General features: G+C 46.3%; 1 protein-coding gene across 2 annotated transcripts in view; it reads right to left on the bottom strand.

Moving 5' to 3' along the window:
• The window catches only part of MXD4 (MAX dimerization protein 4), a 41,410-nt gene extending 32,746 nt beyond the window's left edge, over positions 1–8,664 (bottom strand). Inside the window, exons 1-2 of one of the 2 annotated variants that reach the window (XM_033059656.2) lie at positions 8,510–8,664; positions 7,817–7,913 (exon numbers count right to left, since the gene is read on the bottom strand). In XM_033059656.2, coding sequence (XP_032915547.1) covers positions 7,817–7,913; positions 8,510–8,573 — 161 coding nt within the window. In that variant the 5' untranslated portion in view covers positions 8,574–8,664. Of the gene's footprint in view, positions 1–7,816; positions 7,917–8,509 lie in introns of both variants that reach the window. The other variant, XM_033059655.2, reaches the window with a different exon arrangement.
• Between the last annotated feature and the right edge of the window lie 17,940 nt (positions 8,665–26,604).

The following is a 26,604-nucleotide window of genomic DNA, read 5'->3' as shown; positions in this document are numbered from 1 at the left end:
CGATCAAGTACAACGCCATTTAAATGCTCCTGACCAAAGCAGCAACACTGCAAGTGTTACACACATTTTCTGTGCCACATTAATAGGGCAAGGAGGGCTTGGTCATTTGGCTGTCTTCAGAGGATATTGTTTTTATCTTCTACTCCTATTCTCTACACAGAGATCAGACTTTCTCCACAATCTTTTCTCCACGACAATGTTCACTAAAACTGACAAAGACTATGCTAAATCCACCAGTGTTTACGAAAACACATGGAAAATACAAGTTCAGGAGGGAACCATTGTCCCTGAACAGCCTCAACTGGCCTGTCAAAGGCACTGTTCTTAGGGAACTTTGGAACCAGAGAGGAAATACAGGCTGGCCTGGATTCATTCCTATGACATGAACTCCTTGACATTTCTGGCAATTAGACACAAAGGTGAACATGATCACTCCAACTGGCCCATTCTGAGCCGCCAGCAGCTCTGGAGAGCACACACAGGGACAGCATGGGAACCACTGGCCAAGGCATTCAGCCTGCACAGAGAATTGTGCTGGGCTGGGGGAGGATGGCAGTCCTGCACACAGCACACCTACAGGCACCTGTGGTACACGGAGGGTGACCCTGGCATTTGCTGAGGTATGTCCTGCCAGAGCAGCTCTGGGGTGGCACAGCCGTGGGTGTGCCAGCTGCCAAATCAAGTGGCAGTGACCATGTGGCCCTTGGCACAGCTCTTGGGGACACAAAAGCCTCGGCGACGCCTGCAGTGTGCCAACGTGGGCAGCAGCCACGCATTTCAGGAGGTGTTGGGGGCTCACAAACGCCTCAGCTATCAGGCAGAAACTAAAAACAAGAGTCCTGACATTTACCTGAGAATTGCTCCATCTACAGAGCAAGTTAAATACCCTATTAGAAAGCATGACAGGGGTTTCTTTGGTGGGTTTGTTTTAAGAAGAGATGAACCTCTCTCGAAATATTGGGTTTTATACACTATATTGCAAGAATATCCATCTCCTGCTGTTTATGCAACCTAAAGCAAGGGAAAAAACCATAAGAATTGGCCTCCACACAACCCAGTACCCTGTTTCAAAATGGAGTCTTTTATTACTTTAGTAAAGATAAGATGTAGGTCACAACTAATAAGATGTATGTATATATGTATTTATACGAGAGACACAGATATATGACTGTGGTTTGCAGGCAAATGGTCTGTGGAGCCTTTCAAAAATGGCTTCAAGAGAAGCAAGATTTCTGGTGTTTAACTTAGGTTCACTTCAGTGAGTTTATATCTCCACAAAAAGCTTGGGGAAGTTGGGCAGCAGTGAGGAAAGAAGACAAAAAAGGTTCCGATAAAAATACAGGGAAAAAACCAACTACAAAAAAATCTGCAAAATCATAGGTTCAGAAGGAAGGGATAACAAACACTGGTGCTTACACTGTGCTGTTGATCTGAGACAGCTCTAATATCCCTTTAGCAAATGCCAAGCAGCTCACTGCCTATAAATTTTATTTGTGAAGAAATTGTCAAAAGAAGAATTGAAAGAACAAGGAGGAGCCAAGCAAATGCAGCCATTGGCCTGCAAGATGCTGTGCTGCTTCTCACAGGACACCCCCAGAGCCATCCCCATCAACCACCTTCCTTTCCCCACACAAGAATTCTCAGTATTGGATTTCAGCTTTAGGTTGATTCAACATTCAGCAGACACACCTAAGGATTTGGACAGGTACTAACTGAGATGGCAAGACTAACACAGAAAAGGCAAGGGCCCCTCCACGTCCACTGTTGCCAGTTTATGGGTGAGCCAGCAGGATCTGCTCACATGCAGCTAGGTTGAGATTTCACTGTATGTGTGATGCACAGCCTGTGTCAGTATTCAGACACCCTCCCTGCTCCTCCATCCATCTACCCCTCCAGACGGGGCATCTGCTCAGCAGGAAGCCAGCAGCTCCTGACAAATGCAGGGATGTGTGGCAATGCTGCTGACATTTATTGCCCTGTGTTAATGGGAGCAGGTCTAGACTGTGACTCACCAATTAGATTCCAGTTGCCAGCACACTTTAAAGCACTATAGGGAGCAAAGCAGGGTAGTTAACCAAGCGCTTGAACAGTGGCAGCACCTTACCAGAGCCAGGGCTTTCTGATGCAGGCAGGACTGCCAGGCTGTTATACAACCCTTGTGCAGGATACAACTCCACCTCAGGTCATGCAGCCATGTGAACTACACTGCCAGCACTTCACCTTTTGTCCAGGCCAAAAGAGTAAGAACAAACAGAACAAGAAGCTTTACAAGGTGCTACATGTTAAGTGTCTGCATCCAGTTCCCTCTCCTAGAAGTGCAGGTGTGTAAAAGCACAAAGCTTACACCTGCAGTCTTGTGTGAATGCTACTGCTGTGCAGCTTTTCATTGAAAGGATCCAGATTCACTTCCAGGAAATTCCCTGTCCATATACTTAACCTGCTGTGGAATGCACCTGAAACTACTACAGCTCATCCCACAAAGCACAGACAAACCTGCACATAAGCACACGTTCTCCCCATTATTCACTGCTTCTGGGCTGTTGGTTTTTCCCCAATTCTTTCAAACTGGACACATTGCTTACAGCCTGTCAAAGAAAGAGCCTGTACAGAATTAATCCACTAAAAATTAATTTTGCATTCCCCTCATAGCAAAATTTAACCGGTTCTGCAGATTCAGCTGGGATCTGGGAACCAGGCATACTGGCACAGCCTCGATGCAGAGTTCTGGCTCTGGGATCACATTCAAGTTGGTGCTGCCACATGTTTGCAGTGGCCAGGTCTGAACGTGCTTCTAACACAGTGGCAATTTGCTTTCCTCAACTGCACAATCAGTGCAGCTCCCAAACATCACAGACTGACTGCAGCTCCTCATGGGGGACAGGTTTGTGGGTAAAATCTGTAATACTGCGACCAAAATGCATTATTTTGAAACCATATGTGGTGATATCAATTTCTGTCCTAGCTTTAGGAAGGCAAAAAGAGAAAGATCTATCAAATTCAAAAATCCAGGTGAAAATTCCGAGGAGCTGTGTCTGCACAGTCTGCTTTGCAGTGTTTTATTCTTGGCCTCTCACAAAAAAAAAAAAAAAAAAAAAAAAGGAAAAAAAATAAAAAGAAAAATAAAACAAAAATCAGGCCCCGATCCCTAAGCTGCTTAGTGTGGGCACAGAAAAACATCTGCAGAGAGCAAGGGGCTCGCTCTGCGGGCCACAGGTTCACCCTCGCCATGAGCCAACATCAACAGAGGAATTTGGACATTAGGCTCTGTTTTCATTTGAAAATCCAAATGCTGCTTTCATCTTTTTCTGCATATAACCCTTTGCCAGAACACAGCACGAAGTACATGTCTATTTATGTAACATATGAGCAAAAATATTAATTAATTAATAGACACAGAAGATATATTTATAAACCGGCATTTATTTTGCTCCCTCTCCTTCAATAAACCAGCTCCTAAATTAACAGGCCAAACACACTGCACCACCGACATTCAATTCCTTTCTCTGAAAGTAAATTTAACTGTGACCTCAGTAGACAGGCATCTAATACTAAGATTTTGGTTTTCATTTTACCTTATTTCTGACCCTTTCATGGCGAAGCTGCTGCCTGAGCTCCCTGGTGCACGGGCACACACACCTCAAACCCACACACAGCTCAAGGTACCCAACACCTGGTGAGTGTCACTGCAGCCAGGGCAGAAGAAAGCCCAGACATCTGCAGGATTGCATGTTCCTCTGTCAGAGTGCTTTGCCTTGTGAGCAAACGTCACCAAATTTCAGATTTGTGTCGCATTCCTCCTTGGCACATCGCACACATGTCACCTATCTGTTTCTCTGGAGCAAAAAACAAGCTTGACTTTTGAATATTTGCTATTAACATTTCCAAAGTACAATAGCAATAATTCCAGCTGTTTGTTTCATGCTTTTTTTAAATTCTAAGTACACCTTAACAAGAATTATTAGACTGCATGGCACTGATTTAGGAACTACATACAGCCACTGCTCTGCGGAGACATTTATTATACCATAGTCAAGTACCTGATAAGTATTATTGTAACAAGATGTGACCTAGGTTTACCTCCCTGCAAAAGATAATATTGTGGCTTTTCTAATCTCCTGTCCTCTTCACAAAACAAGAATCCAGTTTCATTTGCCAGAGGATTTTGGTCAAAATGACAGGGGTGAAACAAGTCTGAATCTCAGCTGAGGACATGGTACGAACAGCAAATCAGAAAGAAAACAAAGCAGTTTGGTTTGTGTGACATGGGAAAGGGCACATCACAGGAAACCGAGAAGAAAACACGTAAGATCAAGACATTTTAATGTGCAAGTGAAACAGAAATGGCTAAAAACTGTGTCTGATTGCTACCAATAATACCGAGAATATTGTTTAACAACAAACTGCTAACAACCACTTTCAATTTTGATTCAAAGCTAACAGTGGACAAAGCAAAACTGTTAAATCCCTACAGTGGATAGCAAGCTTATAGATTTTGGTTAATTAAATGTAATTCTGCTGGTATTTTTCCCTGCACGAATTGAAACTTGCCAAAATTGCTTCTCACTCAACTGCAGACAAGAGGCCAGCAGGCTTTTAGCCCAGACCCCAGCATCCTGTCCGAAGGGCCGGCAGCCTCCTGCCCCTTCTCCTGCAGGTCTGGGCCTCCCAGCCATCCACAAGGGATGGAGCTCTCATCCTACAGCTCCTCACATGAACATCACCTGCACCTCGGCAGAGCAAGGAGGGCTCCATCAGAGTCCTTGCTGAAGCCCAGGGCAGCTGGAATCCATCCCTGCCTGTCGCCCAGCACACCTGTGCCACACGGGGTACGCTCTTCCCCCCACAGGCAAGCACGTGGGGGGAAACACAGAACAAAGAAGAAAGAGTACAGCACACCAGGCTTCCTCACATCTGACAGTTTTTCTCCTCCTCCCCTCTTCTCTGATTTTCCAAGAAAAAGGAGATGTTTTTCATGCTGTTATATATGTATATCTCATAAGGCATGAGAAAAAAAAAACAACGTATGTGCATATATACATCTCTCAATTTTTAATCTGATCAGATGCTGCAAGCAGCAGGATACAAAAATAGATAATGAAAACAACAATGCCCCTGCAGATTTGAAATGTGCAGTTAGCTGCTCCTTTCCTACTCCTCCAACCTGAAGTATGTATTTTTAATCCAGAAAAACAATGAAATAATAAGGCGTGAATTTCAGACATGTATGCAATCCCATGTATGCAATCAGATGCCTCCCTGCATCTACTGCTCCAAACCCAGTGAGTCTGGAAAATGGTTAAAGTGGAACAATATGGACAAACACTTTGCTCGGTGGTTCACATCACCCACGACCACTCCAGATCCTCTGAACTTTGGCCAGTCGTCTCCCTCTGTTAATCTTTGAGTTGCTTAGGAAGAATTAACTGTGTTTCCAAAAATTCACTCTAGTCTGGGGCTCGGCCCCTATAGCCTCTAAGCTCCAAATAGTAATAATAATAACAACAGTGATGCTGGTGTACATAATTTATTTTGCACTGCATATTTAAATGCAGGGGTAATTTCTCCCCTGCAAATCTAAGTGCAGGCAAACACGAGCAGCGATTGCTGGACGTGGGTACAAACCCCATAAGGTCAATGCAGAGGCACCCACAGGGCCCTGCTGCTGCCCCTCTGTCCCTGAAGGAACGGGGAGCTGCAATAAAGCCGTGTGCCTCTGCTCCCCACACCGGCCAGCAAGCCTGGTGTCCGTGCTGAACCAAACCAGCCACTGTCCCGCAGTGTCCATGCTGGAAAGCGTTCCCTGACAAGCACTGTCCTGTCCTGTAACACGGATGACCCATCCCTCATCACTGCAGCTAGAAGAGAAGCAAGTGTGAGCGAATGTACACATTGCAGGATGGTATTTTTGAAGGCTGTCACTGCTACGGAGTGAGAACCAGAACAAAACGTGAAACAGGTTAACAAACAGAAATCTGCAGGCAACAAAAAAAGCAGGAAGGTAACTGCAAATGGATGTGTGTGCCTCAACTTTAATAACACTAGCAAATCTGTAACCAGAAATCTTTTAATTCTGCTGTATTTGATAGATTACAAATCCTCTCCTAAAAACTCCTGAAAGCAGCTTACAATTCAGACAAATAACTATTTTGCAGTGGATGACAAGAGCCCTAAGAACTGAAACGATGGAATAATAGCTCTGTAACTAACACAGATTTCTTGAATGCAAGAGACAGACAAGAAATCTGTACAATTCAAGGAGCAATTTACAGCTGAAAACTTATGGAATCTGTTTCAAATTCTTTTAAAGGCAGTGAGCATACTTTATACGAAAATAATTAAAAATCTTAAGAAGCAAAGTGTCTCAGGACACAAGACACTCCTCCCACTCCTGATGACTTTCTCTTTTGAAATGAACTGACTGTCTTCTCATGCTCCACGATGAAACAAAGAATTCAACTAAAACTAAAAACAAAGTAGGAGTACTCCAATTAACAGCCCCCAAAATGGTTGCCTTGCTTGGAGCAGGGGCACGGGGGCACAATTTGCTCCCTCTCAATAATCTTTGAGGCACACTGCTCGGCCGCAGCAGGCACCACCAGGGCGCTCAGCAGCTCGTGTTTTCGCTCGGGGAGAGAGTTCGTCAGCTTTTGATTTCGGTTTGCACCTCGGGTGCCCCACGAGCAGCTCCTGGCAGCTCCCGGCCATCCGCCGGGCACCTCCCCAGCCCCGGCCGAGCCGGCCGCAGGATGCCCGCTGGAGCAGCGAGAGCGGGCCTGCCGGGACTCACGGCTCCTTTGGAAAACAAGTCACGTGCAAAGCAAGTTCATTTTAGGCTATTCTACAGGAGCCACCATCCAGCATGACCGTGCAGAGCGGAGCCTGCGCTGGGCAGAGCATCGCTGCCCCGGCACGAAGCAGGCCCGGCAGGGCACGGTCCTCGGAGCTCTCCGGAGCAGCCCTGGAAGGGCAGAGCGGAGCGGGCAGAGCTCCGGGGCAGGGGCCGGCAGTGTCCCCGTCACACAGCCAGCCTCCCGCACGTACACAGCCGCTGCCCGAGCAGCAAACAAAGCTGCAGAGCCTGCGCACAGCAGCGCTCGGCTCGTGCCATCGCAGCGCAGGTAGCGGCTGCGGGGCAACAACAAACCCGAGAGCGAAGCGGCGGAGGGGCGACAGCCGGGACCGACAGCCCAACGACCCCCGAGCCGCGCACCCCGGCCCCGCTGCGTGCGCCGGCCGGGCGGAAGGGCTGGCGAGCCGGCGCTGCAGCACAGCCCGCGGGCAGGTCAGGCTCGCCCCGGCACCTCGTCAGCCCGGAGCTCCCGGAGAGGCCGGAGGGCGGGCGGAGTGTCCCCCCCGCCGCCCCGCACACGCCGCCCGCCCCGGAGCCCAGCGCGCCGCAACCGGAGGCTGCATCTGCTCGGGCTGCCATGGGGGAGGCGGCCGGCTCGCTGCCTGCGGTTTATAAATGAATGCCGGGGGGGAAATTAGGTGCCATGCAAAGAGAAATCTGGGTGGCGATTATGGTGTTAAGGTCTGCAGCAGAAGCCGCTGTCGGCGAGCGCGGAGCAGAAGGAGCGATGAGGGCGGATGGGTCTGAAGTGCAGTGAGTACTAAGGAGATGGTGTACGCGTGGCAGTGTTTATATGAGAGATCAAAACAGAGCCAAGCCCATCCAGGGGAAAAATGGCGACTACCGGGATGGGGAAAACTGAGACACTGGATTAGTTATTATTTTTCATAAATGTATGCACTGCACATAAGCTAGACACATTGGAAAAGCTGACGATTCATTCTGAAAAAGCGGTGCGTCTATTACCTGTTATTCTGGGATTTTCTGGCCATGGTGCCTGCCTTTGTTTTCTTTCTGGAATAGTCACTATCGAAGGGTAACACTGATGCATAGCCATGTTCTGCTTCTAGGGACAAAGTCAGCATTAGTGGCAATATATTTTTTCCATGCAATTTTTTCCTCCTTTGCAGGAACGCTAGGGTAAAGAACAGAATTTTTTCCGGTTGATTTGTTTGTATTTTATTCTGGCATCTCTTAAAGAAGCGAGACAAAAAAAAAAACCATAACTCAGTAAACCAAAGGGGAAAAAAACCAACACCAAAGTGTCGAAATTAGGAGGATTATTGGAGTGCACATTAAAAACGAGGCGGATCATGCAAACCCTTGTCACGCTGCGCTGGGGGAGGGGAGCTGCCATACAATCACCGACTGCCACACACGGAGCGGCGAGAGGATCCTGAGCGCTGCCACACGCACCGGCCCCATCCAGGGCGGCACAAACAACCCCCTTCTGGCTCGCTTGGGGGGGTATAGATTTAAAAAAGCCAAGATCCGAGCAGCGATGCTCCCCCAGCGCGGTGCCGCTGGCGCAGCCCGGGTCCCCCCCGGGCAGGTGCGGGCTCGGGGCCGCTGCCCCGGCCCGGCCGCCGCACAACAAAGGCCGAGAGCGGCGGGGAGCGCCTGCGGGTGCCTGACCGACTGCCCGCCTGCGCCCTGTACCTCGGTCTCTTCGCTCCAAGTACTCGGCCGCTTCCAGGAGGATTAACAGGGAGTTCAATTCCATGGCTGCCTGTCCCGAGCCCCCCGCGCAGAGTTCACGCGCGGGGAGTCCCGAGCGGTCGAATTTAAGGCACCTACATTGACACACCAGCGGACGGGCAGCCCGCGCAGCCAATGGCGAGCGGCGGAGGGGCGCGGGGCGGGACGTGAGCAGCAGGCCGGGCCAATCGGCGGCCAGAGCCTCCCCCCCCATCGGGGCAGGGGATGTTGACAGATCCCCGCCGCCCGCGCCCATTGGCTGCCCGTTGTAGTAACAATTTAGAAGCCGAAGCTTAGCAACAGCACGTGGTGGCCCGGCCCCCTCGCCCGCTCATTGGCCGCGTCCTTGCATGTTAAGCAGGCACCGGTCGCCCATTGGTGCGCGGGGTGCCATGCAAATGAGCTTGGAGAAGGGGCCAATGGGGCGGGAGGCGCGTGCCGCGCGGCGGGAGGCGGGAGCGAGGCGCGGGCAGCCAATGGGCGGGAGGGGGCGTGGCGTTGCCGTGAGGAAGAGGCAGGCGGGGGGCGGGGCCGGCGGAGGCTCCGCCCCTCACACGCGCCGGGTGGGACGCGCGGGGCGGGCACGGGGGAAGCGTGAGGGAAAACGGGAAAAAGGGACAGTGAGGCGGTGGAGCAGCCCCAAAGGGAAAGAATGGCAGGAAGGGGACGGGAACGAAAAAGACGGTACAAACGGGGCGCCGGAGGGGCTGTGAAAATGTGCCTGGCACGTGCATCGTGACCCCTTGCGGTGCTCAGGCAAGAGAGGAAGGCGGCAGCGCTGTAAAAACGCGCACGGGGATGTGAGAGAATTCCTAAACTCTACACAATGGCCTAACCTGCTGAAAAAGAGAAACAGTGGAAAGCTCTCAGAAATGCAGGCAGAGCTGCTGCCAGCCTTGCAGCCCTTGCCAGCACATTCAGCTGCCTTTCGTCATCGGGACTCACAGAAGCCGAGTACCAGAATAGCCCGGCTCCCGGCGCGCGGGCTGGGCAGGAAGAGCTCAGCACCTTTCCTGTCCGCACCATCCTATTTGCACTGCTAACTCTGCATCCTTATCTCAGAGAGCTGCTGCACAGCTGCTAAAAACCGGCTGGTTTTAACACGAGCAAGTGTAGTTTTAAAATAGGCATATTTTAAGCTGTGCTGTGATCACACGTTGGTACATCTTCAGGCCAAAAGCGCTGAAACCTGTGAGCAGTCCTCCTGCAGGACTGCACTTGGGCACACAACCGGTCCCATTGCTTTTAATAGAGCTGTTTAGGTAAGAGCTATCCAGCATATAGGATGGATGCAGAATGTTGTGTGTGCTTATTCTTTGGCAAAATATGTCAGCCAGAGTTTCCTTTTAAAAGGATAATAGCAATTCAGATTAAAACAAGGATTATAGTTTACTGGTTTTTCAGCATTGTGGTAAAGTCACATATACATCACACCTGATCTTGTATTAGTCTGCATCTTGTTGTCCCAGATGCACAAGTGTAATGTGGCTCTTGAACATGGCTGAAACACAGATCACATTTTACTGCCATTTGGTCCAGGGATAAGAGAAGAAAGCAGCATTGTGATTGTAGTTCAAGAGATTTTCATATCTGTTTGGGAAAAGTCTGACTGTGAACTACTGACTGGGAAGGCAGAAGAGAATTTGGTACATAGATTGCAATGGTAAAAAAAAAATGCTGTAACATTTTCCACTTGCTGCTTGAACTGTTGAAATCCTGCTGCATGTGGGTGAGACAGTGCAGTTTTTACTGTAAACCCATTGAACCTTACAGCAGTTTTGCTGTTAACTGGAAGTAGGTTTAGACACTATTTGACATTGCCTTCTGTTACGAAACAGCATGAAACCATATATGCACAGGTCTGCTTTGTCCACACAGGAAAGAAAGTTCCCTTTGCCTGACCACATGCATATAGGGCACTTGGTGACAAAGATGCAAAGATGCACAGATAAAGCATTTTGTTCTCTACTGCATCCACAGCAGTACTTCAGATGTTCAGAACACCTGTATTTGTGTATTAGAATACAGGTCCAAATGATCTTAAACTGTTTTGTACACGTGCTGTGGAATCAGTCATACATCCAGAAAAGCAGATGAATGTGCTGGGTATGTAAAGGCTTGTGTGAAAGGCCAGGATTCAGGTATGGATTTACTGAGGCTCTGAATGCTGAAAGCTTTGCACCACTACAATGTAAGCACACAATTTTACCTGGGAAAAAACATTGGAAACAAGGGGTATAACAAACACTGCACAAGACAGTGATTCAGGAAGGTACACAGCCCTAGCTGAGCACCCTGCCAAGTACTGCCTTCACCAGACATTCCTGGGAGCTTGGACTGATCCAACTGCTGAGCTAAAGCCACCTTCAGCCTCCCCTGCCCTCCCCAGCACCTCTGGCCATTCCCGAGGTAAAAAACATTGCCCTCTCTGCTTTCAAATGTGGACAGAAGTATTTGGAAGACAGTTGTTGTAAGGAGATGGAGCACATTTCACATTGATATTGGCACTTTCCAAAGCCTTCTGCCTCCACGCTTCCCTGCATGGAAGGGCTGCTTTGGTAAGTGAGGAACCACTGAAGCTAGCTGGACTATGTCTAGGAGAGTGTTATGCAAAACAGGGGCCAGTGCCATCACAAAAGGCACCTGATCTCTGGTCCTGGTGGCTCTCAGCCTCAGGAGCCATAAACTGTATTAGTCTGCTGGAACTGTATGGGTGTGAGTAACCCCACACACTCACAGGGCCTCTGCTGATGAAATCCAGGGTAAATCCATGCACATTTGGGAAGGGGCTGGCTCAAACCTAACAACCACTGACACACATTTATCCATAGTTGCATTGAAGAAGCAACACAGCAAAAACGTGTTATTGCTGAGAAGCTTTATCAAGATTATTTCTCCTAGGGGTGAACTCAACTGAGTCCTTCTCAGGAGGCACCATAAAAGTTTTTAAAATACCTAGAAGCAATCATTCTGGTTCTGGTTTTATTTGTGCCAGGGAACCAGGACTAGTTTTGGTGGTGTCAGCGTGGGTGCAGAGGTGTAAAATGAGTGTGAAAGAAGATCAACCAAATTACTTGAAGAACTGAAGGACAGGCTCTAAGATAGATGTGTGCTGGAAGGCTTTGCAGATTTGCGTCTCTAAATAGCTTTCTTCCATTTCTACGAGCAAGCAGCAGGAACAGCTGAGTGCTAAAGAAACAGCTGGCCTTCAGTGATAAGGGGTAGCTGTCACTTCATGGTGAAGTTTGAAAAACTTTATATTTAGCAGCAGAAGGGAGAGCCATCAGCAGCCACACCCTAAAACCTGAACTGTTTTGCAGTTTCTTCACTGCCTGCACTTGCTGATTGGAATGGTAATATTTATAATTTTAAACATTACAGTGTCTTTCTTTTCCAAAATCTGACTTGGCATGTAAGATCAGTGACATCAGAACTGTTGACTGTCCCAAGCTGTGGTGAGAACAGAGATCTGAAGCTGATGACCAATAATTCAAGAAGCTTCATTCACTGTTTCCCATGTGTGGCCTTAAAGAAATAAATAGACCTACCCTGCTTTTCAGATTTGGCTTATTGTATCTAACTGCATGTTTCTTTCTTTCATCTCTTAAAATTCCATATTACATATCATATCCCTGTGTCCAGAGATAATCCCTTCCCTGTGCCTTGGACTCCACCCCTTTGTTTTCTTGGGTGTTGCAGGGTTTAAGTAATTAGCAAAGACTAACTCATCTGCCCACATAGGAGGGGATCTACACTCACGGCTGGCACTGACAAATTTCATCTCCCTGACTCAGTATCTCAAATTCCATTTAATTCCTCATCTTACCTGTGATTCAGATAATGAACTCTGTTTCCTAGATACAGAAACCAAAACACCTGAAAGATGAAGGTAGAACTTTTGGAGGAAGTTTCAAAAGTATCAGTTTTGTTGGTGCCCAAGCCCTGTTTGAGACACTGATTGTATTTACTCTGCCAAGTATAGCAGTTCTCCACTCCTGGCAGGTGTCACTGCATCTGCTTGGCCCTGTATCTAGATTGCTACTGGTGCACATGTGGCTTTTAGTCATCACTTTATTTTATGTGTGGTTTGCTTTTAGTTTGGGGTGGTTTCTCTAAGTTCAAAGTGCCTGAAGATGGGTGGCAGCCCATCAGAGAGCTGCTTTCAGACCATAAAGCTGAGGTTACATGACATGAAGGTATGTGAGGTGTCAGGGTTAATGAGTTGCTGCTGCAGTGTTGAGGGACTGTGTCCTGTGAGGAGTCATGTCTGTGCAACCTCACCCCATGAGCTTTCTGGGTTGGTCCTCAACCTGTCATACCCCTTGAGCTGCACCCAGGCGTTGGCTTGCAGAAGAGCTTGGTGCAAGGATCACAACAACAAATAGTATGGATGCTGTGGATTCCTGTGGACCTGAGTGGCTTTGCATGCATTTGGTGGGCTCTCTATGTGAAGCCCACTAGCCCAGCTTGCTGCCTGGCCTTGACCAGTTGTTTGCTGCTGTGTTTGAATCACCAACTTTCCCAAAGCAATTGAATTTTTCCTGATTTTCCTTGGGATTTAGCACAAGTTTATGTAATGCTATGGTACATACATGCCTGAAAGCCAAATCTAAAAAGAAAAAGTACTTCAAACTGAGTGCCAGTCCCTTGTAACATTCTTTTTGTGTTAATTGCTGTTATTATGAAAGACAACCTTTTATCGTAGTGTCCTTGAGAGTTTGGCTGCAGGGGAACTCGCATGCCCCTCTCCACCAGCCCTCCCCAACCAGCGAGAGCCCTGACACCAGGACCTGCAGCCATTCCTGTGAGCAGGCATGAAATTATTCTTAACTGATTGAAGTGAAGCATAGATTGAAAATCTTGAGAGACACTGCTTTACTCCATCATCCCGCTCTGCCTAAACCGTGCCTGGCATTTTTAAATAGCGTCATCCCAAAAATTCCCTCTGAGAATGCCACACTGAAAGTGCTTTACAGAAGGCAGTGCTATCCCTGCTTTCATTTTAAAAGACAAAAAAGAAATGAGGCAGGCAAAACAACTGGCCAGTACCACTCAGCAAAGGCTGGGCAAAGGTTAGGAGGATGGCTGGGCATCCCAGTGCCCAGTCTGGCTTGTATGGCATTATGATATACTGCAGAGTAAGGATTTGTTATGTTATTTCAGATCTGAATCTCAGAGATGTCATGGCCTTATTTTATTCCCTTGGTGTTGGAAAAAGGCTTTGTATTGCATTAAGCTTCCACAAAATATATAGACTAGTGCAGTACAAAGGGGCTTTGAAGAAATCATGGCTCAGACCCACTTTGTTAGAGTGCTTTTGGGGGGCATGGGCATCTGTCTGAGGTCACTGCTTGAACAAGCTGGCAAATTAAACTTTTCTCCTTTAGCTGATAAAATCAGGCCTTCTTGTTGGGTGACTTTGACACAGGCACATCATATAGAAGTAAAAGAATATTCTACCTTGCTGTGATCATCTTCTAAGCTGCCTTGATGCTTTGCACCATGCTGCAGTCCAAGACAGACAGAGAAACAGAGCAGGGTTGTGCATTTGTGCTGCCAAACGGAGCTGAAACCAGCCTGCCTTTAGCAAACAGAATGATCACTAATGGAGGGAGGAAACTGTGAGCCATATGAATAAAATCCAGCAGTGGTAAAACAGTCTCAGTTACATCTATCCTCTAGAATGTAAAAAAATAGCATTTTCTTACCTAAGGTATCTGCATCCTGTGTATCTGTCAGTCATGTCTTCTGAGTTTATAGGAAGAAGTCCCAGTGAATTTTTATTGGTTTTTGGTGTGAAAATCCATCCAGATATGAAGAATGAGTTAATGCATCCTATGGAGACCAACAAAGTTGTTAGCAGCCATTAATTTATAGTGTATTCACTACAGAGGAGGAACCAAGAAAGAAAAAGTTATATTTACAAATTTAAGCATGGAGATTTCTCACCTGGGTGCTCGGACATGCAAAATCTACTGAGTTTTAATCTGGGTGAATCAGCTAATGAAATGAGAAGGAAATTAGAGATGTAGCTGCAATGTCTTTCCATAAATCCATTCTCCAGGAACCAAGTGCGTGCATACCTATATGGGAGAACAGGTTTTATCAGAGGACAGATATCTGTAACATATTAATAGGGCTGCAGCAATTATGTATGCAAATTGTTGAGTTCTGTTCCCAGCAGGGAAAAAATAATACCTAATGTGGCTGATGCAAATCTGCTGCCAGCCATAGGATTCTATCATTTGTATCAGCTGTGATGGGACCAAGTGAATCTGTGATGGGAAGATTGCAGGCACATCCCATATTGTACAGGAATGATAATAGTCTGCATTTCTATAGCGTGTCCAACTCACACATTTTGGACTGCTTAGTCAAGATTTTCCAGTTCAGGCATTTAATAGATATTAATAATTAGGCAAATAAAATGCTGTTCAGCTGAATGATGGAGGAATCAGTATTGATCCTGGGCCTCATGCTGCTGGTATAGTTGGGCCAGTGTTATTGTGGTGGAGGTAAGAGAGCTCATCCATCAATGCACACATTTGAGAGAAGATCAAAACAGCCCAGGTGGTAAATAACCTGGACACTTGCCTGCAGGACCTAAAATTAGAGATCAGTACAAAGACTTGGCCGGTGAGTACTCAGCAGATGCTGTCTTATCTCTCTATTTGTTTTGGAAGGTTGGGGCTGACCCAAAACATGTTGAAATCAATTTGTATCTTCTCCTTTATTTCAATAGATTATGCATTAGCCTCTAATCAGTTGTGGGCCTAATCAAATGATTTTTCTCATTGTCAGCTAATTACTCCTATGCAGAAATGAAACTGAATGTTAGATGAACACTCTGTAGGAACTGTATCTATACTGTGTGGTTTAGAATAAAGAATTATGGGCTTGATTTCACACTTACAGTCTCCTCTTCCACCTAAAACAAGGACAATTTCCCACTGTTTTTTTGGTATGAGTACAGAAACTGAGTGAAGAGTCAAGGGGAATGACTGTAACAAGCTCCCTTCCTTATGCAACAAAAAAAGCTACTGCAAGCAGGAAATCATCTGCTTTCAGCATCCAAGAGAGGAAGAAGCAATGCATTCAAATTGCAACAAAGGAGGCTGGATATCAGCAAAATGTTCTGTTGGTGAGGACAGTGAGCATGGGGCTGGGATACCTAGGGAGCCTTTGGTATCTTCATCCCAGCTCCAGCCCCAGGCAGGGGATGAAGCACTCAGAGACTTACTGGGCCAGTGCCTGGTTGGAGTTCTGCCACAACCTGGGGAAAGAATGCAAGGTAGAGGACAAAGATAAATTCAGTGCCATCACTTTGTGGTGATGGGTCATTTGCTCTTTTTGACACATGGCAAAGCAGGAAACGTGAAAATGTGAAATCGGCAATTAATTAGATAATGGGAAATCAATCATTCTAATAAGTATCTAAATGTTGTCAGACTCCAACTATAGCTTTATGGATAGGACTGATCTAGTGATCACTTTCTTTAGGAATCACAGGTGGAGGGCTGCATAGGTCTGGCCTGCTGATCCCATGTGCAGCTTCCCAGCTACACCTTCAAGCTGAGTGTTGGGTTTGAGGCATTGCATGAGGCACTGAATCTCAGCAAAGGGGAGATCTTTGCTCAACAATCCCAAAAAACTTCTTTGACATCATGGAGGGCAGAGGAAATGGCATCCACAAAAGGCATGACTTGCTGAAAGCAATCTTGCATGGCAAAAAAAGGGCCATTTAAGCTGCACTGTGTGTTTGTGGACCAGAATCTAGGATGCTGTAGCATGTATGACCCAGGCTTATGGGTCCCATACAGCACTGTGTCTGCAAAATGTGATATATGCAAAATGCAAACATTTGTATGAGCCAGCAGTGCCCTGGCAGCCAGGAGGGCAAACCATGTCCTGGGGGCATCAGGCACAGCATGGCCAGTGGGGACAGGGAGGGGATTGTCCTGCTCTGCTCTGCTCTAGGGCGGCCTCACTTCAAATGCTGGGGGCCACAATGTAAGCAGGATATAAAACTACCATGGAGCATCCAAAGGAGGGCAGCAAAAATGGTGAAGGGCTTCAAGGGGAAACTGTATGAGCAGAGGCTGAGGGCTCTTGGCCTGGAGGAGACCCAGGGGAGACCTCACTGAAGTAACAAATTCCTTACAAGGGGAAAAGGAGGGACAGACACTGATTTCTGTCAAGAGCTCAACAAACATTTGGACAAGTCTCTCAGGCCCATGGTGTGATTGTTGAAGTGTCCTGTGCAGGCCCAAGAGTTGAACTTTGATGATCCTGACCCCTCCCAACTCAGGATAGTCTATGATTTAGCCTCAGGCAGATGTTTACTCTTCAAGTTTCATGTAGAGTACCACATCCTTGGTGTTGATTTTAGTTGATTGAGAGAAAATTTCAGTAACAACTTGTCAGTGAGATGGAAGAAAATGGGGGGAAGGATGGAGAATTTAACTTACTTGGTGTATTTGTTTTCCTTCCAGCTTTTCACAGGTCTATTTTTTTACCTTGTACTTGGCTCTATGTCTCTGATCCCTTCTGTCCTGTTTTTGTTTGCCTTCCTTTGTTGCCGATGGTTTCATGCTGTTTCCATTCCTCTCCTCTCCTGTGACACAGATTCTCTGCCTGAGCCCCGTCCAAGGTGTTGGACTCCCTGCAGTTACAGCACAGAGTCCCAACACCAGGGACATGACTTCCTGCTTCTCTGACAGCGTCTGCATTGTGTAAGTGAATGTGTGTTTTATCAGCCCACAGAAAAGAAGTTTCAGGGCATTACTTAATGGATTCTCATTTTCCTACCTTCTCAGGACACTAGCAGCTCTTCACCTCTCCTTCATTGTTGCTGGTCTCTTGGTATCTACAGGAGTCTAGATGATCTACACACAGTGAGAGAGCTTTGCTTAATGAGAAGACCTTACAGTCAACACAGAGGAAACAGATAAAGGTATGAGAAAGTTGTTCTGAATAAACCTTCCCTATGGAGAGGGAAGTAGAAACACAGAAAAATCCCTGGATCTCATTACCAGAGGAATGAGATACCTGTAGTAACTTGGATATCTCACATCCAGTTCAGGGCTTCCACCACAAAACAGTCCTCCTGTTCATTGGGACCAGGGTAACACAGGGATGGATTTTTACTTTTGTCCTCCCTTTCAGATGCACTAAGGATGGTAGAAGGTGGGACCTATACCAGACAACTGGCACAGCAGTATTGGGACAGGGCATTTCACCACTCACCCCCTCATGTGGGGAAGTCTAACTTATGCCAAGTCACTCTGTCACCTCTCTGTTTTTGAATGAAATGTTGAGAGTTGTTTAAAAGTGTTAAGTATATTGGCAGTTACCCCAGGGAGTGAGAAGATCACTAGCAGTGTATTCTTCCATTTAAAAAATAGTTGTAATATTCAGAGGTGCACTGATGAGACTTAAAGCTTTAACTTCTAATAATCATCTGTCTGGAGTTTGCAGACACCCCTGATCTACAGCTACAAAGTGTTTGAATTAGCATCCTAACTCGTGTGCACTCAGAAAGTCCCTGAAGAGAGAGGTAAGCTCTGATTGCTGAGTAATAGTACTGCTCAGTTCTGAAACACTGACACAAACCACTCTATAGCTGTGCATGAGCAAAGGCTGACACAACCACACAAAAGGTATCTACAGGTTTTTTCACATCAGGTAGAAAATCCTTATCTTTGATCTCATTTTTCTGTTTGCATCCTTGCCTTTGCTTCCCAATTTCAGAGACATGTTTTGCACTAGACAGGCAGTATGATGGCTTAAGGAAAAGGAGGTCAGTACTGTTACCTCAGTGTGACCTCTGTTTTCATTGTCTGTACCTCTGACATCTAATCAAACACACATCAAACTATCCAAAATGCACACATCTGTGCTCTTTGTAGAGTATGTTTATTTTTTAAAGCTTTGCTTACCTGTGGAGTCTACTATTTATTGTATGATGCTTTTTGCCACTTAGGCACTATGCTTAATCAGATTTGTAAATTAATTCTCTCCTGGGGTTTCTCTTTGTGTGTTCAGAAAGCATAAAAAGTGTTAATGACACGCTTCAAAACACACACTGGTTACATTAGTCATCCTCTCAGCATAATAGTTTTATAGAGAATACTTTCAGTTTAAAAAAAAGCCACATTTCCTTTAATCCAGTTTCTTTCCCCCACTTTTGATCCCTAGAGATATATTACGTGTTAGTAAACAGCTACACAACATGCAAAGGCTGTAATTGTCTTTTTTTTTGTTTTGTTTTGGCGAGAGGAAAAGAGCTACTCTTTACATCCTGAAATATCTATTATTATTTTTTATGATATATTCAACTAAAAACATTTTAATACGGGAACTTTGCCTTGTTCTGGAAGATGGAAAGCTGGTTGTAAAAATGAGCACTGCTGAATCACAACATGGATTCTTCCTGCTCTCCCTGAGCTATTCCCCCAGCCCAGCAGTCCCAACCCACATCAGGGCTGACACTGGATGGGAAAGGGCAGCTGGGATGGGGAGCACCAAACTCTCCATCAGTGCTGCCCATACCTTCATGGACAGACCATCACTCACACACCGTGCCCCTTCCTTATCAAGCTGGTCAAATCACCTCCTAGTCAACAAAACCCTTCTGTGGCCAACATTGCAAAGTGGGAGAGAATTTGTACAGCAGAAAATGTCACTAATGTTGGTGACATGTTGGAGGAAAGGGTGCTTGGCAAGCACTGCAACTGCCCCTTGGAAAGAAAGGAGGACTGCCATGGCCACTGCACTGCAGCCTGAGAGCTGCAGTGACAACCAACTGCAGCGATCACCTTGGAAGTGAGGGGTGCTTCCCAGAAGCCATTTTCATGGACAAGTCCATTTCCACAGACAAATGTGTCTGCAGTCCTCACTTTATGCCAGTGGGCCTGACAGAAAATCTCTCCTCATACTGCACACTCACCCTTGTGCTCTCTAGGAGTCTTATCTAAACACCCCACCCCAACCCACACACTCCCCCAATCTCTTGGTCCTTTGTGTTTTACAGGAAACAAGTAGATAAACCACATCTTTCAATTTCCTAATTATGCAAAAACATAGAAACTCCTAAACTTTCAGCAGTTCACAAATGCTGAAGTGGTTGGGAAAAAACAGGCAAAGAGAAGACCTGAAACCAAATGGGGATTTCACACTGGGATGTCATGAACATTGCAAAGATGAGGGATGTGCTCACAGCACACTGACGTGTTTTCGCTGAAACAGAAAAATAGTAGATGGTAAAGAGAGTCCTATCTTTGAGGAAGGACCCAGCAGCAGGAAAATCTTTTGTCTGATGGAGCAATGCATGATTCTAAGAAGAGAAAACATTGCGTTGATTGTTGCAGAGAGGAACTTGCTCAGCTCAGTGGGGAGGAACCTGGCTCTAGCACTGCTCTCCAGAAGGACCCTGGGGATTTCTAGACGTGTTTTTGGCCAGATCACTTCTCTCCCAGCCTCCCTCTTTTCTTGGATGTGTGCCTCAGAGCTACAGGATAACCAGGACTTATCCAGTCTGCACCAATGTGGGCACATGCAACTGCAATAAGTGCATGCAATGGAACCTCAGAAAGAAGCCAGAGAGCAGCTATGCCTGTGCTGCTGCTCCCTCATTTCTGACTGCCACAGTCACTGCTTGTCCCATTGCCTTCACCGTGGCTGTGATTGTGTTCATGGGACACCTGGAGAGGCTGAGTTCATCCTATCAGTGCAGCTGCTTGTTCCCCTTCTCTCTGGTTTCACATGTTCCCTCTCAAATCATCTCCTTCTTGCCAGTTGCTTCAGACCACATGATTTAACCCCTTCCAAATTTTCCCACATTTGGTAACAATTCTGGGGAATGGGAAGGGCACCCAAAGAACTGAACCTGCAAGGTAGGTGGGCTGGTGGCGAGTGCAGTCTGTCAGAGCCCAATGCTGCTAGCAGGAAATGCTGCAGCTCATGGTACCAGTACTTACAGAGCCCTTTTTTCCCCAATTCCCATATCATAACAGCCTGTACAGGTCTCTTGCTATTTCCTTGTGCAAATGTCTGTACTTAATTTTTTTTTTTCTGGGCAACAGCAGAGTGACATGGAGGAAGGAGGATTCCCTGATTCTGCTAAGTTCTGGCAATGAGTGCCACAATTGTCAGCCAGATGCCAAGAAACCCATGTCACTCACAGGCTACAACTCACATTTGTTTCCTTAGCAGTTCTTCTGTTCTCTGGCACATTGTCAAGGACAGAGGAAGAGGGCAGGTTCATCAAGCACTGCTGGCCAGGCTTGGAGGCAGCTTGCAGGCTTGGAGTACTGACTGGAGCAGGGCATGGGCAGGGCTTTCTGCAGCCTGTGCTGCTGCTCTGACATTGAATTACTCAGGTCCTGTCGTTAATGTGGTTACCAGTTCATATATAGGAAAAGACGTGTTAAAACACCAGTTTGAAAGACAGGACTGTTGTGAGGACCTGAGCACCTTCCTCCTGAGAAGAACCTTGGCCTGGTAGAGCTGTGCTGTCTGCAGGGCAGCTGCACTACCTTGTCCTAGATGAGGACCTGCTGCCTGTCCTGTCCCAAATCTGCCCCAGCCTCCCTTTCTGTTTCCACTGGGAGCAGAACATGAGCTCTTGAGCTCCTGCTTTAACCAAGAGGATGTTTTTTTTCCTACAAAAGAAAGCACAGTCAGCTGTCATGCTAGAGGAAAATAAAACACAGGGCCAGACTGGTATATTTTACACATCTGCATAGAGATTTTATCAGAGCTTAACTTGGCTTATCAAACCTAGCCCAAATTTTGTACATCACTAGTGGATGAGCTCGAGGACTCATGCAGAGACAGGGAGATGCTCAGTTTGTTCCCAGAATGGCTGTCACATGAGACAGTCACAGTTGGAGTGAGCACTGGTTATCCTGTACTGAAAATGACCATTGACTCCACTGACCATGTGGAGCTCGGGAAATGGAAAAATATGATATTAATGCTGCAGATATTACACATTCCTAGCGATCTGCTACTGAACGGTGCCACATGGCTTCACTGCGTGATGCTTGTCCGGCACATTTGTTGCTCTGGTGAAATTTGGTTCCTTCAAAACACCCCATAGGCTGAGGCACTGCAGGCTGCCCTGCATGACTGTGAGAATCAGAAATTCATGGTAGCATTGGGTGGATCAGGAATGTGGACTTTTTAGGTGGGGAAGGACTTACTGTCTGCACCTAATGATGGCCGTGGGAGTGGATTAGAGAATCATGCAGCATCTTGACTCCATAGGGCTCCTGACTCTACTTGTTGTTTCTTGCAATTCCTTTATCTATATCCGTTGTGGAATGGGCAATCATGCCCATTTCAGCCCAACATTGTCCCATTTTCATTTGGGTTCCCCTTACACTATTATACATAGCAATCATTTTTGGCCACAAACATTTTTATATTTTTAATTGAGGTATTTCTCACAACAAAAATCTTTCTCAGTCTGGTTACTGTTTTCCCTTATTGTGAATATTCATTCAGCACTTACCTTTGCCAGAGATGATGTAGTGCAAGCAGGTGTCACAGCCGTACTTTGAGCCGTATGGAAAACACATTTCATCTCTGACAGCGATCCTGCTGTTTCAGTAGAAGCCTACCCCATGCAGAGATAGGCTGGTTAGATCAAACTGTACTAATTGCAGAGTGATTTGGAAATCTGTTCCACTTGCAAACAGAATGAATCCAACACTTTGTAACATTGAATTAAGAAAGGTCACATTTCATAAATATTACCAAGCAATTTTCATAGATAATGCAGCAGGCTAGTTAATGATTAGAACAGTAAACTTCTGACGTAAAGCCACGATGAATAAGGGACATATTTTTACAGCTTCCGTTATTATTGCCTCAGGCATCTTAACTGAAAGCAGCAGAAATTATTAGGGCCCAACATATCTTTAAAATCTAACCAATCAGGCTGTATCTGGTCTTCCCAATGGCTTTTGTATTACAAACTAGAAAACTCAAGAGATTTTAGACTATCAGTCAGATTCCCAAAGGGAAAAAAGGGGGGGAAAAAAGGCATGCTGGTTTCAAACCAGTTCTACTGGACTCTGCAATGTAGAAACCAGTTTCAGTAACTGGTGGGAATTGGCATAGGTCAGGTTAAGAAGGGATGGAATTCTCCCTCTTGCTCCAGCTGCTGGATCAGGGCAACAAACTTTAGTAAAGATGTAGTTCTGCTCTGAGGACTGATCCCAGGGACTGGCTCCCCTACCAAAACTTGGTCTCAACTGGGTCAAAACACCTTTTCTTAGATTGGAATGAATTACCTGAACAGTAATCTTGATGAAGTCTGTGGGATTAGCTCTGTAGGGAACCAGTGTTGTACATGTTACAAGTAAGGGAAGGTGATGGAATGAATCCTGGGATTAAACAGAAATCTTGGGTCCAGGTATGAACAGAGGACTTAAAACCAGTGAATGTAATTTCCCAGGACTTAATCGGGCATGTTTTTATCTGATAGCCACACACTTATAGACAACCTGAATTTCTCAGTAGGGTTTTATGTTCTGTGAGCCATTTGTGTCTGAATTTGATGTGTTAGAAAACCTTGGTTTACAGCTGTGGCACAACAGCCATCCAGCAGTGCTTAAAGGGTGGAGGGCTTGGGAATCAGCAAAATTCCAGCAGGAATTTTATATTTCCTTCATCCAAAAGAAACCAACAGGGACAGAAAGTGGCTAATACCAATCTGTAATGCATTTTTGAGAGGAATTATGTGTGAAACATCCAGCCCTTTGTGATACATGCAGTGATGTCAGGTGCTTGGATGAAGAGGTGGAGCTTGTTATATCTCCATTTGGGAAAGCTGTTTGATGAGATGAAATGTGAATTGTCCATGCAGTGATGCCATTTGGACATGACAGGTTGTAAATTTTGTTTTTAGGTACTCCTGCTCTGAGCCCATTCAGAACCTAAACTTAAAAACATAATTCCTTTAAAATCTAGTGGAATTAAAGTGACAGAAAAAACAACCAAACTGAACAAAACCCCAACATTCATGCAAGTAGCAGCTCAGCTAAACATAAAATAACTCTAATTGTGAAAGTCAGCCTAAAGCAGCATCAGGACCAGAGTCAGAAGAAACCTAGAAGGCTTTTCCCACAGCTGGACACAGGGGACCCCGACAGGCAGAAGTCTGCAGGGTCACTGCTCCCTGGAGGGCTCACCCTGCCTGCAGCCAGCACTTTCTCCAGCCCTGCCTCCATCCCAGCTGGAACGGGCTGAAAAATAACTGGAAGTTTCTTGTCAGAGCAGACGCACAGCACAGCCAGTTCTTCATTGACAAATGAGCGAGAGAAAACAAAATATCACACTGTCATTTAAAAATAGCTGCAGCAGAAATACCAGGGGCAGTGCTTTCACCGAGCAGAGATCAGCGACTGATTAGGGAGGGTTATCAGCGTACCTGGTGCCGGATTAAACCCGATCCCGCTGTGAGGCACTCTCACTCAGCCAGACAGATTGTGGGGGTGTGTTGAATGCCTGAGAAACTCTAGAAGTTTTCTGATAATGCAGGAGTTTGAAACAAGGGGTTTCTGCTGCTCACCTGCAATGTACCTTTGGGAAAGCTCCGTGTGGTCTGATGGTGCCAAGTGGCATTTTCGAATTTTGGTGGGACAGGGCCATTCCCTGTTCATGCCAAATGCAAGCTGGCTTGGTCTGCTGGCTAAGTGGGGAGAGCTGTGCAAGAGTGATCCCCCCTGAAAATAACAGTGAAAGCATTTGTAAAGGAGAGGCACCACTGCAAAGTCCAGCCCAGGTTTGGGGACTTCCACAAGTGACATCTGTGCCTTGTAGCCATGCTCTGTAGTGGTATAGTATAAACACAGACTGGATCAGATGATTTTGGGAAGTCAATCCACTGAGTGTTCTTGCAGGGTCATCAGTGTCCTCTTAAAGCACAGAGTGTGCAACATGCAACAGTTTTCCAATGGCAGAGCTCAAATTGTATGACCCAGGATTTAGGGTTATTTCAACTTTTAACATTCTTTCTGGTCTTCTGCCTCTTAATCCTGCTTATACAAATAATTCAGGTGTTAAAATGAATGTATTTTTCTTGCTCTGTTTATTGTAAAGTACTTAGGCATCATTTAATTTGGAACTGTTATTTGGGTTTATTTGCATTATTCCAATTATTTGATCTGATAGGGGTATTAATATTCACTAGCTGAATAAAATTGTGCAATGAACAAAACCACACCACTTTCCTTAAGAGACTCTAGAGAATATTTCAAAACTAAAGAGGAAATTGATGGAAAGAGATCAAGAGCAAGTCCTGAGCTTTTCTGAGATGGTATAATTTGTTAGTTTACCATAGTCCCCTGAAGATGTACCTTGACCTATCACTTGTCTAAAACTTCATATCAGGAGCGGTGGCTGAAATCCAGATGCTTGAAACACTGTCAGTACTGAAAAAAGAAAACAAGTATATTAGAAGAAAAGCAACTGGATGAGTAGCTTTGCTAGGTCAAGTGTCATTCTCATGACCCTAAGATTAAAGATCTTTCCTGTTTTTATATATTCTGACTTTGACACGTGACTGCAAAAGCAAAACAAAGCACAATAGAAACATGTGCAAACCATCAAAATCACAGAAAGAGACAAATCAGGTAACATGGTGACCTATCCTAAAGCAGGGGACCCCCCTCGTGGGGCTGCCCTCACAGCTGGCACCTATCCACAGCTGAATGTGTGCCCTGATGTTCGCATCCCACCATGTGCAGCATGCTCAGGTGGGCAGAGTTCCTGTTTCTGCACTCAGGATTGAGGACATGGCATCTGCTGCCTTGCCAAAGCCACTTCATGGAGTGGGCAACACCCCAGGAGCGCAGCAGTGCCTGGAGTCAGCGTGGCACTCCCCTGCCCCTGAGGTACAGCTGCTCACACTCATGCTGTGCAGCAAGCAGGGGGATGCAGAAGCCTCACTCTGGGTCTCCTCACAGGAGCATTGGGTCATCTTGCACCCATCCTTTCCCCTTCTTTTGCCCCATTCCCAAGATCTTGGCCAGGCAGAGTTCCCACAATTCTTGCTGTTCCAGGCTATCTTGAAAATGCTGTCTCAGGTTATTCTCTAATCTCCCAGGGAGCTGCATTTCTGAGATTTCCCTTTCTGCACAATGTCCATTCCCTGGTGGGATCCACATGGGCCAAATCTGGGGGCAGTGCCAGGTCCATCACCGCTGGGTTTTCTGCTCTCCCATCATCAGGCCAGAGCATTATTTATAAAGCAATGAGTTACTGTTCTTCAGGCTGAGGGCAGAGCAAGTGACACCTTAGGCCTTTCACTCCAGGTCAGTTGCTGCTGCTCCAGGCACCACCTGAAAAAAAACAAAAACAGCTACCCCAGCTCACCCAGTAAACCAAAGGTGGGAAAATGCAACTCCCTCAGCACAGTCTGTAGCCATATCTACTCAGCCTGGACCAGTGACTCTGACAATTTTACTGCTGAGATCCCCTGCAGGAAGGAGAATACTGAATACACATTGTCAAAATGCCTTTTAGCATTAGCAGGATACTCTGCTCCAGGCAGAGGAGGATACATACAAAGCCTTAAGCTGTTCCAGGCTTCACAAAGCAGCAGACAGCAAAATACATGTGGCTGCATTGGGACACGTTGTTTTCAAAGCCCTTGTGATAGCACCAAGTGGCGTAAATCAGAATTACCTGTCACAAGCTGTATGTCTCCGCAGCATTTCTCCAGCCCTGGCTGAGCAGCAGCTCAGGCTCTGTGAGACAGTGGTTACACTGGAAACAAGGCAAAGATGTAGCGATGCAGAGGGTAAAAAAAGCACTGATGCATCCCTCTAGAAAGCAGTGCTGAGGATGTGTTAGCGCTGGAACATGAGGGACTTTCCTGCTTCCTAAGAACCCAGAACTGGCTCCAAGAGCTGCTTCCTTTAGCATCAATTGGGGGTCAGGGGCTGAGAGTAGCTGTATTTTTGGAAAGAAGTCCTGTTCTTAGCTGGATTCAAGCATAGAGAAATCAAGACAACAGCTTCATAAATTCATTTCCTTCTACCTTC

Source organism: Catharus ustulatus, chromosome 5 (assembly GCF_009819885.2).
Source record: "Catharus ustulatus isolate bCatUst1 chromosome 5, bCatUst1.pri.v2, whole genome shotgun sequence".
Classification (NCBI taxonomy): domain Eukaryota; kingdom Metazoa; phylum Chordata; class Aves; order Passeriformes; family Turdidae; genus Catharus; species Catharus ustulatus.
Note: the sequence above shows the minus strand (reverse complement) of the source record. Positions and strands in the feature narration are given on the sequence as shown.